Genomic DNA, 17,255 nt, shown 5'->3' with positions numbered 1-17,255 from the left:
CGGGTACACACGGAGTCCAGACAGTTGTTAACATTAACAAATAATCAAGTTTATTTTTATAGGCATGAACAAGCTTATGGTTTCAGTTAATTTTTCTTGACAGTTTCTTAATCTTAGTTTCTTTACTGACCTATATGTTCCTAACAATTTCAAACTGATTATCCCAACTAAGTATCTGACTCCACCTAACAGTTCCTCTCACTCCCTCACAACACAACTCGACCAACCCACAGACTTATCCTCCCTCTTCCTTCTCCAACTCCCAACTCCCAACTGACATTCACACAACTCCAACTCTCACTCTAACTCCTCCCCTTGGGGTCCCACTGGCCAATCACGTCACACTCATTTAACCCTTTCCTTATGACCCACCTAGGAGGCAAACGCCACAGCACCCTTGTGAAGAAGACTCTGAATATGCTCAGGTGTACCCTGATATACGCTAACGCAAACACACACAGCTTTATGAATCTATATTAAATGTTTCCCAGGCTTCAAGGGACTGTGATGTATTCGCAGTCCGCGGCGCGGGCGAGCCAGACTCAGTGAGCGCAGTGCCAAATGTAAGAGGTGACAGGTGTTAATGAAGTGAAAGGGCTGTGAATCCGCTCCAGAACGCCCACGCATTAGAGACTTAACCACTCTGACTGTTGAATACTCTAGCAGTTGCGTGTGTGTGTGTGTGTTCTAGCTGGCTAGTATCAAAGATGGGCTGCTGTGATGCACTGGTGAGTTGTGGCAATTTTCTTCACGTTGCTACAGCAACATCGGGGGGTTGTAATCTAAACGAGGCTTGCTGTTCTAGGGAATGTAATTCGTGCTTTGGGTGAGATTCTGGATTCAAATCCCCGACAAGCTGATATAATGGCAGGGAGGAAGGGGGGGGGGCGGGAGGTCTATGCAGGTTTCCTTTTAAAAGGGGCAGGATCCATAGCTCAGCGCACCATCTCATGCTGCGCAGGCAGATGGCGCCAGGTTAAATCAGGGTAAAAGGTAGAGGTACCCCTGCCCGTACGGGCCAGTCTTGACAGACTCTAGGGTTGTGCGCCCATCTCACTCAAGAGGCCGGGGGCCAGCGCTGTCCGGAGACACTTCCGGGTCACGTGGCCAGCGTGACAAGCTGCATCTGGCGAGCCAGCACAGCACACGGAACGCCGTTTACCTTCCCGCTAGTAAGCGGTCCCTATTTATCTACTTGCACCCGGGAGTGCTAGGTTGGCAGGCACTGGGACCGAACAACGGGAGCGTACCCCGCCGCGGGGATTCGAACTGCCGACCTTCCGATCGGCAAGCCCTAGGCACTGAGGCTTTTACCCACAGCGCCACCCACATCCGTAAATCAGGGTAGATGGGGTTAAATCCAGGTGATTTAAATCCCTGCCCTGAACCACTTTGCGTGCAGACCGGTTGGGGTGACCGTTTCAAAATTTCAGCTTGTGAATGCTACCCGGAAGAGCGATCTGAAACCACCCATCATTCCTAGAATGTATGAGCCCTGCTTGAGAAGTCAGGGACCTAGCAGAGGCAACCCACAATCAGTATTTGAACACAAGAGCACTTGCCTCTCCTATTTCCACAACTGGTATTACTACTGTAACTCGCTCTACGAGGGGCTGCCCTTGAAACTGTCCCAGAAACTCCAGCGGATGCAGAATGCTGCAGCGAGGCTCCTCACGGGGTCTCTGCCATGGGAGCATATTCACCCAGTGCTTTTCAAGCTGCACTGGCTCCCGGTGGAGTATAGGTGCTGGTTTTGACCTTTAAAGCCCTATGCAGCCTAGGACCCTCGTACTTATGGGACCGCCTCTCCTGGTATGCCCCGCAGAGGACCCTAAAGTCCATGAATAATAATAGCTTGAAGGTCCCGGGCCCTAAGGAAGCCAGACTATCCTCCACCAGGGCCAGGGCTTTTTCAGTGATGGCTCCGACCTGGTGGAATGCTCTGTCCCACGAGACCAGGGCCCTCCAGGACTTGATCTCCTTCCGCAGGACCTGTCAGACAGAGCTATTCCGCCTGGCCTTCAATTTGAATTAGCCAATCCTCTATCCCAGCGGTTCTCAACCTGTGGGTTCCCAGATGTTGTTGGACTACAACTCCCATCATCCCTGAGCTCTGGCCTTGCTAGCTAGGGGTGATGGGAGTTGTAGTTCAACAACATCTGGGTTGAGAAAGGCTGCTCTATTCCCTTTCCCCTTTCCTCTTCTATGAAAAAACCCTTTCTGGGACCCCACATTTAAATTCTTCCCTGGTCTCCTTGCTGGCCTAGTAGGACCAACTTGGCCAGTTAGCCCTGGTGATCATTTGATGTCTACTGACTCGGGTCCCCCCCCCCCAACAAAATGACCCCTGAATTTTATTGATAGTGATCCTGCATTTTATGTTGTGTTTTATGCTGTTTTAGGCTGTTTTTAAGTCATAAAATGCTGTTTTTAAGTCATAAATCTTCTTAGAAAGAAGATTCCACCTAAACATTAGGAAGAACTTCCTGACAGTAAGAGCTGTTCGACAGTGGAATTTGCTGCCAAGGAGTGTGGTGGAGTCTCCTTCTTTGGAGGTCTTTAAGCAGAGGCTTGACAACCATATGTCAGGAGTGCTCTGATGGTGTTTCCTGCTTGGCAGGGGGTTGGACTCAATGGCCCTTGTGGTCTCTTCCAACTCTATGATTCTATGATTCATATTTTAATCAATGTTTTATATTTGCTGTTAGCCTCCCTGAGCCCGGTTTTTTAAACCAGGAAGGGTGGAGTATAAATAAAAAATTATTATTTATTATTATTAGAAGTGCTAGTGCCTTGAACAGCGAAGGGAGAACATAGGCATATGGCTTTGCCCTCCATTAATTTTTCCAATTCCCATTTATTTATACATACATACATACATACATACATACATACATATTCACATATATTTCACCTTTCCTCTGAAGAGCTTAACGCAGTGAAGGTGGTTCTCTGTTTTTGTGTGTGTGTTTTTTGGTATATAATTTTTATTAAATTTTCTGTTTTACAATTTAAAATACTCTTTTTTACATCCTTAAGATATCAATGATTTCCCTTCTTCTCTTTCCCTGGTTCATATCATAAATCTGCATATTTTACAAAGAAAAAAAACCCTATAGAGTGGTACCTCAGGTTACCTATGCTTCAGGTTACAGATGCTTCAGGTTACAGACTCTGCTAACCCAGAAATAGTGCTTCAGGTTAAGAACTTTGCTTCAAGATGAGAACAGAAATTGTGCTCCGGCGGCGCGGCGGCAGCGGGAGGCCCTATTAGCTAAAGTGATGCTTCAGGTTAAGAACAGTTTCAGATTAAGAACGGACCTCCGGAACGAATTAAGTTCCTAACCTGAGGTACCACTGTACCATTCAGTACTGCATTATTGCCTCCATCAAAACTTATTTACACTGTTGAATTTACCTTAACGCTGCCAGCGTTTTCAGCTGTACATAGTTATAGTTATTTCCCTTATATTCAATAGCCATCTCCCAATCTTTTCTAAACGCATGTTTTCCAATAAAACGCATGTTTTCCCATCTTCTCTAAAGGTGGTTCTCTGCTCTCTGTTTCAGCCTGACAACCACCCTGCGAGGTAGGTTCAGTTTGAGTTAGCCGTGCCCAGCCATTTGAATAGGTCTACTCTGAGTAGGACTGGATAAGCAAGCCTTTGAGCAGACCGAGCTTCGTGACTGAGTGAGGAACCGAACCCTAGTTTCCTGGGGCCTAGCCCAACCCGCAAACCACACTGACTCTCTCTGTTAAAGCTGTCAAAATTATTACATCTTGTGGCAGTGAGTTCCAAAGGCTTAACTCTGCCTACGAGGCAGGTTTCAGTTTCTCTGTGCACGTGCGAAGCTAGGAAGGAACATTAAAGGGGTTGGACTAGATGGCTCTTGGGGTCCCTTCCAACAGTACACTTCCACGATCAGTCACTCTATAGCTAAGTCCGCTGTCCTGTGCACACATAGTTAGAAGTAAGTTCCTTTGCACAAAGTGGGGTTCTTACATCTGAGTAAACACACAACGGATGATCCTGTTAGTGTTCAGCGTATTCCATAACCCAGGACTGGTTCCTACTAGACATAATCGTGTTTCTTCATGAAATGAAAAGTAAATGTCTTTGCTGTTTGGTTAGCAGAGGCCATAAATATTCAAAATTTGAAATGCGGAAGCACTGCAGAGCTCAGAGAGCTGAGTCGGGGCGAGAGAAGAGGAGAACAGTATCGGCCGTCTGGGCTCTGCGGATGAGCCTGGTGAACTGGTGCCTGCCTGGCAGTGTAGTGCAATGGTCAGAGTGTGGCATGAGGTCTGGGTTCAAATCGTCACTTGGCCACAAAGCTCACCGGGTGGCCTTGGGACATGACAAGGGATGTAGAGAAATGTGGTTCCGTTCCCACAAAGAGGTGAACTTACCGTATTTTTCGCTCTATAAGACGCACATTTTCCCCTCCAAAAATTACGGGGAAATGTGTGTGCATCTTATGGAGCGAATGCAGGCTCCTTGGTTTCAGCGATAGCAATGCGAAGCCTCCGAAGCGCAGTGGGAGCGCTCCCACCGCGCTCCGGAGGCTTCACGTTGCTTTTGCTGAAGCCTGGAGAGCGAGAGGGGTCGGTGCGCACTGAGCCCTCTTGCTCTCCAGATAGCCGCCTGGAGCCTCCGGAGTGTGTTGGGAGTTCCCGCGGCACTCTGGATGCTTGGGGTTCCTTTTGCTGAAGCCCAGAGAGTCTTATTTTAGAATAAGTTAGCTTAATCCTTGTTACTATGCACCAAATTTTCTCATTCCATTCAGATAGAGTAGGAGTTATCATTTCCCCTCACCTTTTAGTTATTATAATCTTAAAAGGTAAAGGTACCCCTGCCCGTACGGGCTAGTCTTGACAGACTCTAGGGTTGTGCGCCCATCTCACTCAAGAGGCCGGGGGCCAGCGCTGTCCGGAGACACTTCCGGGTCACGTGGCCAGCGTGACATCGCTGCTCTGGCGAGCCAGCGCAGCACACGGAACGCCGTTTACCTTCCCGCTAGTAAGCGGTCCCTATTTATCTACTTGCACCCGGAGGTACTTTCGAACTGCTAGGTTGGCAGGCGCTGGGATCGAACGACGGGAGCGCACCCCACCGCGGGGATTCGAACCGCCGACCTTTCGATTGGCAAGCCCTAGGCGCTGAGGCTTTTACCCACAGCGCCACCCGCATCCCTATTATAATCTTAGCAGCCATTATAAAGCTGAAAGCGATTTCTCAATTATTTTCCAAAACAACCTATTCTAGAAAACCAAGCAGTGATATTTTAGCTTCCAAGGGTATATGATATCCTAACATGGCAGAGATATTAACCTGAACCAATTTCCAGAATATTTCTATCTGAGAACAGTTCCAAGAGATACGTATGAAATCTGCCTTATTTAATCCACATCTTCAACATTTATTGTTGGCGTTTAGTCGTTTAGTCGTTTAGTCGTGTCCGACTCTTCGTGACCTCCTGGACCAGATCACGACAGGCACTCCTGCCTTCCACTGCCTCCCGCAGTTTGGTCAAACTCATGCTGGTAGCTTCGAGAACACTGTCCCACCATCTCGTCCTCTGTCGTCCCCTTCTCCTTGTGCCCTCCATCTTTCCCAGCATCAGGGTCTTTTCCAGGGAGTCTTCTCTTCTCATGAGGTGGCCAAAGTCTTGGAGCCTCAGCTTCAGGATCTGTCCTTCCAGTGAGCACTCGGCTGATTTCCTTCAGAATGGATCGGTTTGATCTTCTTGCAGTCCATGGGACTCTCAAGAGTCTCCTCCAGCACCATAATTCAAAAGCATCAATTCTTCGGGGATCAGCCTTTTTTAAGCCAGGTTATTGACCACAACTTCTATAATTGATCTTTTCAGGCCAGTATTCAACTAACTAGCTTTGCCGGTACTTGGATTGTTGCTTGGGCGATGGCACTGCTTCCCTCTCCACACCTGACCCCCCCCCCAAAAAAATCTGTCCTTAACCTCCCGAAGCAGATTGGGAAGGATGAGGGAGATGCACACCCTCAGTTTAAAGGATCTCAAGTTGGAATGTGCTGTATATAGAAGGTCATAGGTCTTGTTCCTGAAAAATGTAAGTTTCTAGTCCTCAGGGCTGTGCAGAGGAAAATAGAAATCAGAAACACATGCCCACTGTCTTCTGGAAGGTTAGGACTAAAACAGCAAGGGGAAGGGAGAGATGCTTGTTGCAAGTCTGAACAGAGTTTGCAAGGACATAACCTTGAATGCACTGACCAGCTTTCTCATATTCAAAAGGGAAATGAGCCAAGGGTGTGTGGCTGACATACATACATACATACTCCCACCCCTCCACACGTTTGCCCTCACCGTGTCAAGGCTGAGCGCCCAGAGGGAGCTTTTTATGACAACGTCACAAATCCAGTTCAGAGCGAGGGTCGTGTTTCCGGCCCTCACTCTGAATGGACAAATGGCTTTCACTCTGCTGAATCACAGAGATGTTTGTGTTGCAATGGGGCAAAAGTCTTAGGTGAAAATTTCCCTCTCCTACACTGATATTTGAGGGACGCGGGTGGCGCTGTGGGTTAAACCACAGAGCCAAGGGCTTGCCGATCAGAAGGTCGGTGGTTCGAATCCCCGTGACGGGGTGAGCTCCCGTTGCTCGATCCCAGCTCCTGCCAACCTAGCAGTTCGAAAGCACCCCAAAAAGTGCAAGTAGATAAATAGGTACCACTCCAGCAGGATGGCAAACGGCATTTCCGTGTGCTGCTCTGGTTCGCCAGAAGTGGCTAAGTCATGCTGGCCACATGACCCGGAAGCTGTACGCCGGCTCCCTTGGCCAATGAAGCGAGATGAGCGCCACAACCCCAGAATTGGCCACGACTGGACCGAATGGTCAGGGGTCCTTTACACTGATATTTGGTAGCAGATGATGGAAAAAATCCAATTCCTTGAGACCCTGCAGAATCCGTCAGACAGTTGTGACTTAGATGGACCAGGGGTCCGGCTTGCTATAAAGCAGCTCTCTGCATCCCCATCCTTTAAGACTTTCCTTTGCCTGCAAAAAGAGATTTTCTTCCAGGGCCGCAGCATTGCAGCATCTCCCCGGCGTGAAACCACATCACGAGGCAAGCAGCGGGAGAACATTTGATATTCAGTCCCCAATTAGGGCTCTCTTCTCTCCACTTTTTATTTTTTATTTTTTTGGCAAGCAGCTGAACAATTCCTGAGCGCTGCCCTTCCCCTGGTAGCTGCAGAGAGGTGGCTTCGAGGCAAAGGGGTTTTCAAAACGTTCAGTGTGCGAAACCAGGAGGGAGAGCGGGGAGGGAGACCGGATCATCAGCACCCTCCTGGCCCTGTGCTTTGCATGTTCTTGTCCCTCAGGAGGAGGGAAGCCAAATGGAATAAGGTGGCCATTAGCTAGAGCTGCTCCTGCATCAGGTCTGAATGAATAAGATACAGACAGAGCCCTTTGTTTTGTGCAATACCTAGGCTTGAGTATGGTCCAGTTCTGATCGCAGGGCTAAGTGTGGAGATGAGGACTCACACGTGTTAATGCAGTTCTGTAAAATTAAAACAACGCCCATATCTCTGCATATAGAAAACTAGCATGTAGGAAAGAAGAGCCCTAAATAATAATAATAATAATAATAATAATAATAATAATAATAATAATAATAATTTATTATTTATACCCTGCCCATCTGGCCGGGTTTCCCCAGCCACTCTGGGCAGCTTTCAACAAAATATTAAAATACAGTAATGCATCAAACATTAAAAGCTTCCCTGAACAGGGCTGCCTTCAGAAGTCTTCTAAAAGTCTGGTAGTTGCTGTTCTCTTTGACATCTGGTGGGAGAGCGTTCCACACAGCGGGTGCCACTACCGAGAAGGCCCTCTGCCTGGTTCCCTGTAACTTGGCTTCTCGCAGTGAGGGAACCGCCAGAAGGCCCTCGGCGCTAGATCTCAGTGTCTGGGCTGAACGATGGGGGTGGAGGCACTCCTTCAGATATACTGGACTGAGCGCATTGCAGTAGTCCAAGTGAGAGATAACCAGAGCATGCATCACTCTGGCGAGGCAGTCCACGGGCAGATAGGGTCTCAGCCTACGTACCAGATAGAGCCTTGCTTTCTCACTGACACTCGAGATTTCTCAGTGCAGGGATTTTTCTTGGATGGAGGAGCATTCAATGAGGTGAACCACCCCCCTCCCAGCAATTTGATGTGGTATAGTCCAAACACACTTTAATCACCCATGTAAAAGCTAGGCCTTAACGGCATCACCAGCAATTTAGTGCAGGGGGATGGAGAAGTAAAAAGAGCATATAACATTTTTTGGTAGCTCCTTACCTAATTTCTGTTTCTATAAAGATTCAAGCTATATTCCCTGATTCCAGGTGTCTGGAGGGTGTCCATGGTACTTGCCACAAGGAGAGATCATCAGGGGGTTTGCGCTGGGCGTTCATCAGTATGCAGATGACACCCAGCTCTACCTCTCTTTCAAATCAGAACCAGTGAAGGCGGTGAATGGCCTGTGTGAGTGCCTGGAGGTGGTTGGAGGATGTATGGTGGCTAACAGATTGAGATTGAATTCTGACAAGACAGAAGTACTGTTTTGGGGTGACACAGGGCAGGCGGGCATGAAGGACTCCCTGGAAACTACAATTAATCTAGAATGCGGCAGCTAGACTGGTGACTGGGAATGGCCACCGGGACCACATAACACCGGTCCTGAGATCTCTGCATTGGCTCCCAGTACGTTTCCGAGCACAATTCAAAGTGTAAGTGCTGGCCGTTAAAGCCCTAAACTGCCTCAGTCCTGTATACCTGAAGGAGCGTCTCCACCCCCATTGTTCAGCCTGGACGCTGAAGTCCAGCTCCGAGGGCCTTCTGGTGGTTCCCTCATTGCGAGAAGTGAGGTTACAGCGAACCAGGCAGAGGGTCTTCTCGGTAGTGGCGTCCGCCCTGTGGAATGCCCTCTCATCAGATGTCAAGGAAATAAGCCGCTATCTTATTTTTAAAAGACATCTGAAGGCAGCCCTGTTTAGGGAAGTTTTAAAATATTTAATGCTGTATTTTTTTTAACACTCGATTGGCAACCACCCAGAGTGGCTGAGGAAACTCAGCCAGATGGGTAGGGTATAAATAAATTATTATTATTATTATTATTATTATTATTATTATTATTATTAGCTAGTGTAGTACACTGCACATGCTCAGAGGTGCCCCATCTTTATTCTACTGTCATCTCAATCTCCTAATCTTCAGGTAGGAGAGGTACCCATCTGAAAGCTGAGTCGGAGGAAGCAGGTAATAATGTGAAGAAATGTGCAAAGTTTCACCTGGCAGGTTGCCCCCTCTCTGATGTTGTTGCCTTGGGAAATGCCCAGGGGCACAGCCTTGTTTCTTCCTTGCTTAAGGGAGACACCAGAAACTTTGCGACAAGCAGCCATACATTATTGCAGCCACTCGCCAGCTTCTGCTCAGACCTATTTGCTTGTCTAGCAACCACAACAGTTCAGCAAGTGATGGATGCCACACTTTGGAAACCTGGAGTCGTATGGAGATGAGCAACTAGCTAGGGAAATTGTCTGGAAATACAACCGATCGCGATGGTAGAACTTGAGGAAACAGGAACGTACTCTCCAAAGTTTGGACTAGGTTTGAACCTACCCAATTGATCCACATTTTCTGAAACAACATGAGATTGGAAACACGGGCATTCTTCAGAATTTGCACTGCTCTGAATTTTGCAGCACAGTTCTCTACTCAAGTAATGGGTACAAAAATGCCTGTATTAGTGAAAATAACATTGAGAAACACATTGTTTTCCGGGAAATTGCCTTGAAAAAAATGTGTATATTGGGTAAAATTGCGTACAAAAGTGTGTGTATCAGGAGAAATTCACACTAAAATGCGGTGACTTTTCATGAGGATTAAATAAATAAGGTAAAGGTAAAGGGGCCCTGACCATTACGTCTAGTCGTGGCCAACTCTGGGGTTGTGGCGCTCATCTCGCTTTATTGGCCGAAGGAGCCGGCGTACAGCTTCTGGGTCATGTGGCCAGCATGACTAAGCCGCTTCTGGAGAACCAGAGCAGCACACGGAAATGCCGTTTACCTTCCCGCTGGAGCGGTACCTATTTATCTACTTGCACTTTTGACGTGCTTTTGTACTGCTAGGTTGGCAGGAGCAGGGACCTCACCCCGTCACAGGGATTCAAACCGCCGACCTTCTGATTGGCAAGCCCTAGGCTCTGTGGTTTAACCCACAAACTGAAGTGGAAATGGAGAAAGAGAACGAGAACGAGAGAGAGAGATTGACAGATTCACCCATTTCCCCAATATCTCATCTGGCCAGGAGAAGGGGGATATTTTCCTGATTTCAGGCAGGTCCTGCTTGGTTTAATTTAGGCTTAATGGGAGGTTATGCAAAGGTTACCTGAAGGCTGAATGAGATTAGGACCACCCAAGAGGTGTCAAGCCTCTTGAGACTTTCTGAGTAAGGATTCCTTAAAACTAAGCCAGGGAAATGGGGGACTGGAGATTTATGTATGAGCCTAACAGGGATTATGGACACCTGCATCTTTTTGTCTCAATAAATTTAGGGGCTTTGACGAGGCCATTTGTTTGCTGTCTTTAATAGAAACTCAGATTGAAAGCGAAGCTGCCTAGACTCCTAGAATAATCCTCTGCAATGCAGGAATCCTGCTGACGAATCCCTGGCAGATGTCCCTCCAAACCTCTGAAGGAGGAGAGCCCACCATCTCCCAGGGTAGCCCATTCCACTGTCAAAGAACTCCTACCATCAGAAAGTTCTTCCTAATGGTTCAACTCATAACTTGGATCCCACCCTCTGGAGCAGCAAAGAAACAAACAAGCATGCTCCATCTTCCTTGTGACTGCCCTTCAGATATATTTTATTATTATTATTTTTATAAATCGTTTTTATTGATTTTCCAATAAAAAACATCCAATTGATTATCCAATCATAATACTTCAATTAAAATAAAAAAGATCAAATTATAGTCCAAATTATATTTATTACCGTATTTTTCGCTCTATAAGACGCACCAGACCACAAGACGCACCTAGTATTTGGAGGAGGAAAACAAGAAAAAAAATATTCTGAATCTCAGAAGCCAGAACAGCAAGAGGGATCGCTGCACAGTGAAAGCAGCAATGCCTCTTGCTGTTCTGGCTTCTGGGATAGCTGCGCAGCCTGCATTCACTCCATAAGACGCACACACATTTCCCCTTACTTTTTAGGAGGGAAAAAGTGAGTCTTATAGAGCAAAAAATACGGTAATTTCTTGGGGCTCCCCACGGTCTGGATCTCTGGAGCATATCTCCACATCTTAGTCCTGCTTCTCCTGTTGTTTCCATATTTTCCACATCTCGAATTATGAAGCGTTAAAATCGAGCCCTTCACATATTTAAAATGGTCACTGCACCTATTGGGCAGAATCAAGATGGTTATATGCCCTGCTTTACTTTACTTGAAAGAACCCTGTATTTGAAGGAATGTCCGGAATGAGTCTGATTTATGTATAAAGAAGGAGGAGCTTCTCAGAGCTTGCAGGGCAGCAGCTGAAGAAGGAGCAAAAAGGGTTTTCTTGTGTGTGTGTTTCATATAAAAGGATGTCACATAGAGGAGGGAGAAAGGTTGTTTTCTGCTGCTCCAGAGAAGCGGACACGGAGCAATGGATCCAAACTACAAGAAAGAAGATTCCACCTAAACATTAGGAAGAACTTCCTGACAGTAAGAGCTGTTCGACAGTGGAATTTGCTGCCAAGGAGTGTGGTGGAGTCTCCTCCTTTGGAGGTCTTTAAGCAGAGGCTTGACAACCATATGTCAGGAGTGCTCTGATGGTGTTTCCTGCTTGGCAGGGGGTTGGATTCGATGGCCCTTGTGGTCTCTTCCAACTCTATGATTCTATGATTCTATGAACCCTGAGAAGTGAAAGCAGGCATGCGTGTGTGCTGGTTTGTCAACTCCAGGGGGGTCGAGGTATCTTCAGCCTCCTCCATTTTTGTTTGAAGGGCGCCTGGCCCCCTCAATGTTGAGGGGGCCAGGCATGAGTGCTCGGCCTCCTCCGGAGGATGTGATGTCATGGAAGGCAAACTGGCCTATCAGGAGATGCTGAGGGGACTGGCACGGCCTTGCAGAAGGTCACACCAGCCTGTACGATGTTGGTTGACCCGTGCAACATCACATGTTACACACATGACATCATCCCCCCCACAGCGCATGCTAGGCTCCCTCAATCTTGTAGGCAGTCTGGCGCCTCTGGTTTGTGTCCTGTGGAGATGTCCTGGAAAGGCTGGTCAGACTGTTATGTACTGAAGTTCTCACCCTGGGCCAGCAGGGGGATACTGTAGGTAGTTTTCACTCAGGTCCACATATGCAAATAAGGAATTGAAAGTGACGTTCAGTGATTGGATAGTTACAGAAAGTTGTTACTGTTGCTTTGTAGTTGAGCTCTATATAAGCAGGTTGGCTGAACCCTTCAGCCCAATTCTGGCCTGTGAATAAACAAGAACTGTTTGAAGAATCGCCTGATATGTGTTGTCTGATATGTTCACCCACAACTTAATACAGACCAGTAGGATGCACTGGAGGAACTGGAATCTAAGGCAGGCCCTAGACATTTTGGCTCCTGAGGCGAACCCCAAAATGGTGCCTCCCCACCAAGGAATAAGGGGTGGATGAAGAGCGACATGAGAAAAAAGGCGGGAAATAATTGGGAAACATTGGGATCTGTTGTCCGAGTTGGCCGTCTCACCTTACCTCATGGGTGGGCCGGCCCTGATGCCCAAGAAATCTTGGTGTTGCTTGGGAAGGAACCTGAAGCAATGAGTCAGACCCTAGAGAGGAGCCCTGTAGGTAGTCAAAAGGGAAAGCCACCTGGGCAATGCCTGTTCCTTCTCTTTCCCCACAGAGCTCAGCCCTCCCTCCTGCCCCTGTTGGCGGGCCTCTGCCCACAAGGGAGGCGTGGAAGGACATGCCAGCATGGTCTTCTCCCCTCTTGCCTTGGTCGCACAGATGCCAGCACTGGCACAAACAGACGGCTCAAGCCCAACCCACTCGAAGAAGGGCCTGTTTGCTTACCCAGTCCAAAGATGCTTCTTGCATGCCATGCAAAAGCTGTGCCCGCCTTAAAGTTTGTGGCAGAAGTCATAATCCAAGTTCAAGTGGTTGAATAGGATCCAAAATGCAGCAGTCTGATTGGTCCTAGAACAACAGGATTCAGAATGCAGCAGTCTGATTGGTCCTAGAACAACAGGATTCAGAATGCAGCAGTCTGATTGGTCCTAGAACAATAGGATTCAGAATGCAGCAGTCTGATTGGTCCTAGAACAATAGGATTCAGCAGTCTGATTGGTCCTAGAACAATAGGATCCAGAATGCAGCAGTCTGATTGGTCCTAGAACAATAGGATTCAGCAGTCTGATTGGTCCTAGAACAATAGGATCCAGAATGCAGCAGTCTGATTGGTCCACAGGAGCCACCCAATCCAGCTCCAGGTGGAAGTGAATCCACAACCTGATTGGCCTACAGGAGAATCCCAGAATTAGCCAATCACGTGGGGCCCATTGTGTAAATAATGTATATAAAGCAGACATTCTGGGGGAACTTCCATTCCTTCTGACCACTATGAGCTGAATAAAGAGCATGAAATCCACTCTCGACTCCGAGTATATTTCAAAGTGCTTAATTGAGGGAGAGGTAGGATGTTGGTAGTGGATGTGGGGCTTAAAGTTGGCTATCAGCACGGTGGGCATTGAGTCCTTTGTTGGTGCCTAGGGCATGTGTATGCACAAGGCAGGACCAGGGGCTGGGCACAGAGGGTGAACAAAATCCACTGTGCCAGCCCAACCCTTACCGCCACTGCTGGGTGGGTGTGGGGCACAGAGGGTTCACAGGGCTGCGCTGTGCCACCTGCCTGCGTACCCATGCAAGGGGGAGCGTGGTCAACTGATGCGGCCATTGGCGGGCGCACTCCCCAACACTGACCAGATAACCATTCAGTGAGGGGGCAGGGGGTGTGGTGCCAAGGCCAGGCTGGGCTCTGGGGCCCAGAGACTTCTGACGGCAATCAGGGTGGGGATCTGGGGACGACAACATCTATCTCGCCCCACCTCCAAATCATGCGCCCGGGGCTGTGGGCCCCCATGCTACGGCCCTATGTAAGCATTTAGCAGAAACTGTACAGCAGACTGAGTAGCTTTGCCCCTCCCATGGTGAAAGGTATTGCGTTTCTGTTCAAAGTGAGTCGCTCTCTCAAGAGTGTACCCTAATAATAATAATAATAATAATAATAATAATAATAATAATAATAATTTATTATTTATACCCCACCCATCTGGCTGGGCTTCCCCAGCCACTCTGGGCGGCTTCCCAAAAAATATTAAAATACTGTAATACATCAAACATTAAATGCTTCCCTAAACACGGCTGCCTTCAGATGTCTTCTAAAAGTCTGGTAGTTGTTGTTCTCTTTGACATCTGGTGGGAGGGCGTTCCACAGGGAGGGTGCCACTACCGAGAAGGCCCTCTGTCTGGTTCCCTATAACTTGGCTTCTCGGAGTGAGGGAACCACCAGAAGGCCCTCGGTGCTGGACCTCAGTGTCTGGGTAGAATGATGGGGGTGGAGACGCTCTTTCAGGTATACTGGGCCGAGGCTGTTTAGGGCTTTAAAGGTCAGCACCAACACTTTGAATTGTGCTCGGAAACGTACTGGGAGCCAATGTAGGACTTTCAAGACCGGTGTTATGTGGTCTCGGCGGCCGCTCCCAGTCACCAGTCTTTCGCACCAGCACTTGTGCACAGCTTGTACCTGGGCCCAGCATGACATGTGAACACGCCTCGGGTTGCGCAGAGCACCTCTGACCGCTCTCCCGTCTTTTCCCTTCCAGGCGCTCCTTTTCAAAGGTCTCAGCATCCTCATGCTACCTCCTGCCGGCACTTCCACCTGGGCCCCCAGCCTCAGATTTCCACAGACTTCCCCCTGCCTCACGCCGTCCAGCCTCACATGGCAACCGCGCACCAGCACGGAGGCCCCCTGCACCCGCCCCTGCCGCCTCTGCCTGCCCTGCCATTCCAGGAAGTGACGGGACCCTCTTTCCTACCTCAGGCCCTTCACCAGCAATACCTCCTCCAGCAGCAGCTCCTCGAGGCCCAGCACCGCAGACTCATGCCTCATCCCAGGTGAGCAAGCATCTCCACCATCAGTCAAGATCATGGATGTGACCGGTTTGGGACATCCTAACAGTCAATGTCTTCTGCATGCTGTTGGACTCTTCTGAGCCCATTAGTCCCAGCCAACATGGCCAATGGATTGTGCAAGTTGCAGTTCTGCACGCTGTTGGACTCTTCTGAGCCCATTAGCCCCAGCCAACATGGCCAATGGATTGTGCAAGTTGCAGTTCTGCTTTTGCAAAAAAACAACAACACAACAACAAATATCCCTGCATGCAGAAAGCTAGCACACCAGGGACATTATTTCTACTGTAGCCTTCTTCCTGATGCCTTAGCTCTCCATGGCACCCTGCCTCCCTGCCAGGGAAGAATGGGTGAGGGAAGATCTACAGGAAAGAAAGATAGACATTGGGATCTCCTGCCCTGGTGGATATTGCTGCCTGAGGCAGTTGCCTCACCTTGCTTCATGAGTGGGCCCGCCCTGACTACAGCTCCTATCAATCTGTACCATTAACTAAGCTGGCTGGGGTTGTGGTGCCACAAAATCTGGGGACCTAAGGTTGAAGAACACTGCCAGGTATTTTAGTCCAATCCCCTGCCAAGGCAGAAAACCCACTGCTGTTGCATCCTTTGTTCCGCTCAAAAACCTTTAGCAAAGGTGGGTGGATTTCAAAGGCTGTAAGTTAAATCAGTGGAGGATGGGCTTATCAATGGCTGCCTACCATAATAACAAAGAATTTCTAGTTTTACGGCTGACACCCAATTTGTGTGTCATTCCCACTCCCCACCCACATAGGGCAGCATCCCCCAAAGGGTCAACTGATATTTGTTTTTAATTTGTTTTTGAGTTCTGTAATGGTTCTAGGGGTTGCTCGTGCGTAAGTTGCCGCCACTCCTGGCTAGGTTACCTGGTTGAACCCTTTCTGTCCGGACAGCCTCAAGTTTCGTGGCTGCCTCAGTCGCTGGCAGAATCCGTCAGTGGGCGTTTCTTGAACCTCTTCCAGCATAAAAGCTGTTTGACGCCCAGTCTTCTCCTACTCTCCTTGCGTGGAAGTCTTCTGCGCAGGGAGGGTGTGGGCAGCGGAGTACCCGTACTCTCTCCGCTGGTCTCCGGCGAGGAGTCCTGGAGCCACCTCTCCGATTTCCCCATCTGCCCCCCTTCTCCACTGGTGTTACGCTGATTTCCTTCCCCAGCGGATGGGCTACCTCTCTCCCTACTGGGACCCTCTCCGGCATCCCTCTGGAGCCTTCTCTCCGCCTCCAGCTCCGATGGCAGTTCCCTGACAAGTTGCTTTTAACATTTCATGATTTTATTGTTTGGTTTTATATTTTTATGTTGTCACAAATCCCTGCAATACATATATATTTATGATACAGTGATATATAAATATTTCTATAAAGAAATAAAATAAATAAACGTAAGCATGCAGCACCCTGCCCTTTCCCTGCTTCTGTGGGCTGAAGTGGTACCATCTAGAAAAAAGAAACTTTACTACTTAATTCTGGTATATAACAGGTCTGGAAGGAACTTGTTGCCCCCCAGATACTGATGGACTCTCATCAGCCACAGTCAGTATGGACAATAGTTAGGAAACAACATCTGGAGGGCCATTGGTTCTTCATCCCTGGCCTAAAATCTCGAAACTCTATGCACAGCAACAGTATACATAAAATGGGGTCAAACCACAGGGTGTCTGTCTCTAGAGCAGTGGTTCCCAATCTTTTTTTTTTTTTTTGGGCCATGCCCCACCTAAGCACCTCTAAAATCCTGATGCCCCCCACCCCTGTAAAAATATAATTCTTATTATTCAAAAAGTGAACTCCTACTCACGTAGAGGAAGCCTAAAAGGCCATTAAAAAAGGTAAAGGTACCCCTGCCCGTACGGGCCAGTCTTGACAGACTCTAGGGTTGTGCGCCCATCTCACTCAAGAGGCCGGGGGCCAGCGCTGTCCGGAGACACTTCCGGGTCACGTGGCCAGTGTGACATCGCTGCTCTGGCGAGCCAGAGCCGCACATGGAAACACCATTTACCTTCCCGCTAGTAAGCGGTCCCTATTTATCTACTTGCACCCGAGAGTGCTT

At 48.4% G+C, this 17,255-nt stretch overlaps 1 protein-coding gene across 2 annotated transcripts in view; it reads left to right on the top strand.

Moving 5' to 3' along the window:
- The window catches only part of ARK2C (arkadia (RNF111) C-terminal like ring finger ubiquitin ligase 2C), a 98,111-nt gene that overhangs the window by 62,863 nt on the left and 17,993 nt on the right, over positions 1-17,255 (top strand). For both annotated transcript variants that reach the window (XM_083403137.1, XM_083403136.1), the window contains exon 2: positions 14,890-15,181. In XM_083403137.1, coding sequence (XP_083259263.1) covers positions 14,890-15,181 — 292 coding nt within the window. The remainder of the gene's footprint in view (positions 1-14,889; positions 15,182-17,255) is intronic.

This window comes from Podarcis tiliguerta (genome assembly GCF_965153285.1).
Source record: "Podarcis tiliguerta genome assembly, chromosome: 11".
Taxonomy (NCBI): domain Eukaryota; kingdom Metazoa; phylum Chordata; class Lepidosauria; order Squamata; family Lacertidae; genus Podarcis; species Podarcis tiliguerta.
This window is presented reverse-complemented; position numbering and strand designations above follow the sequence as displayed.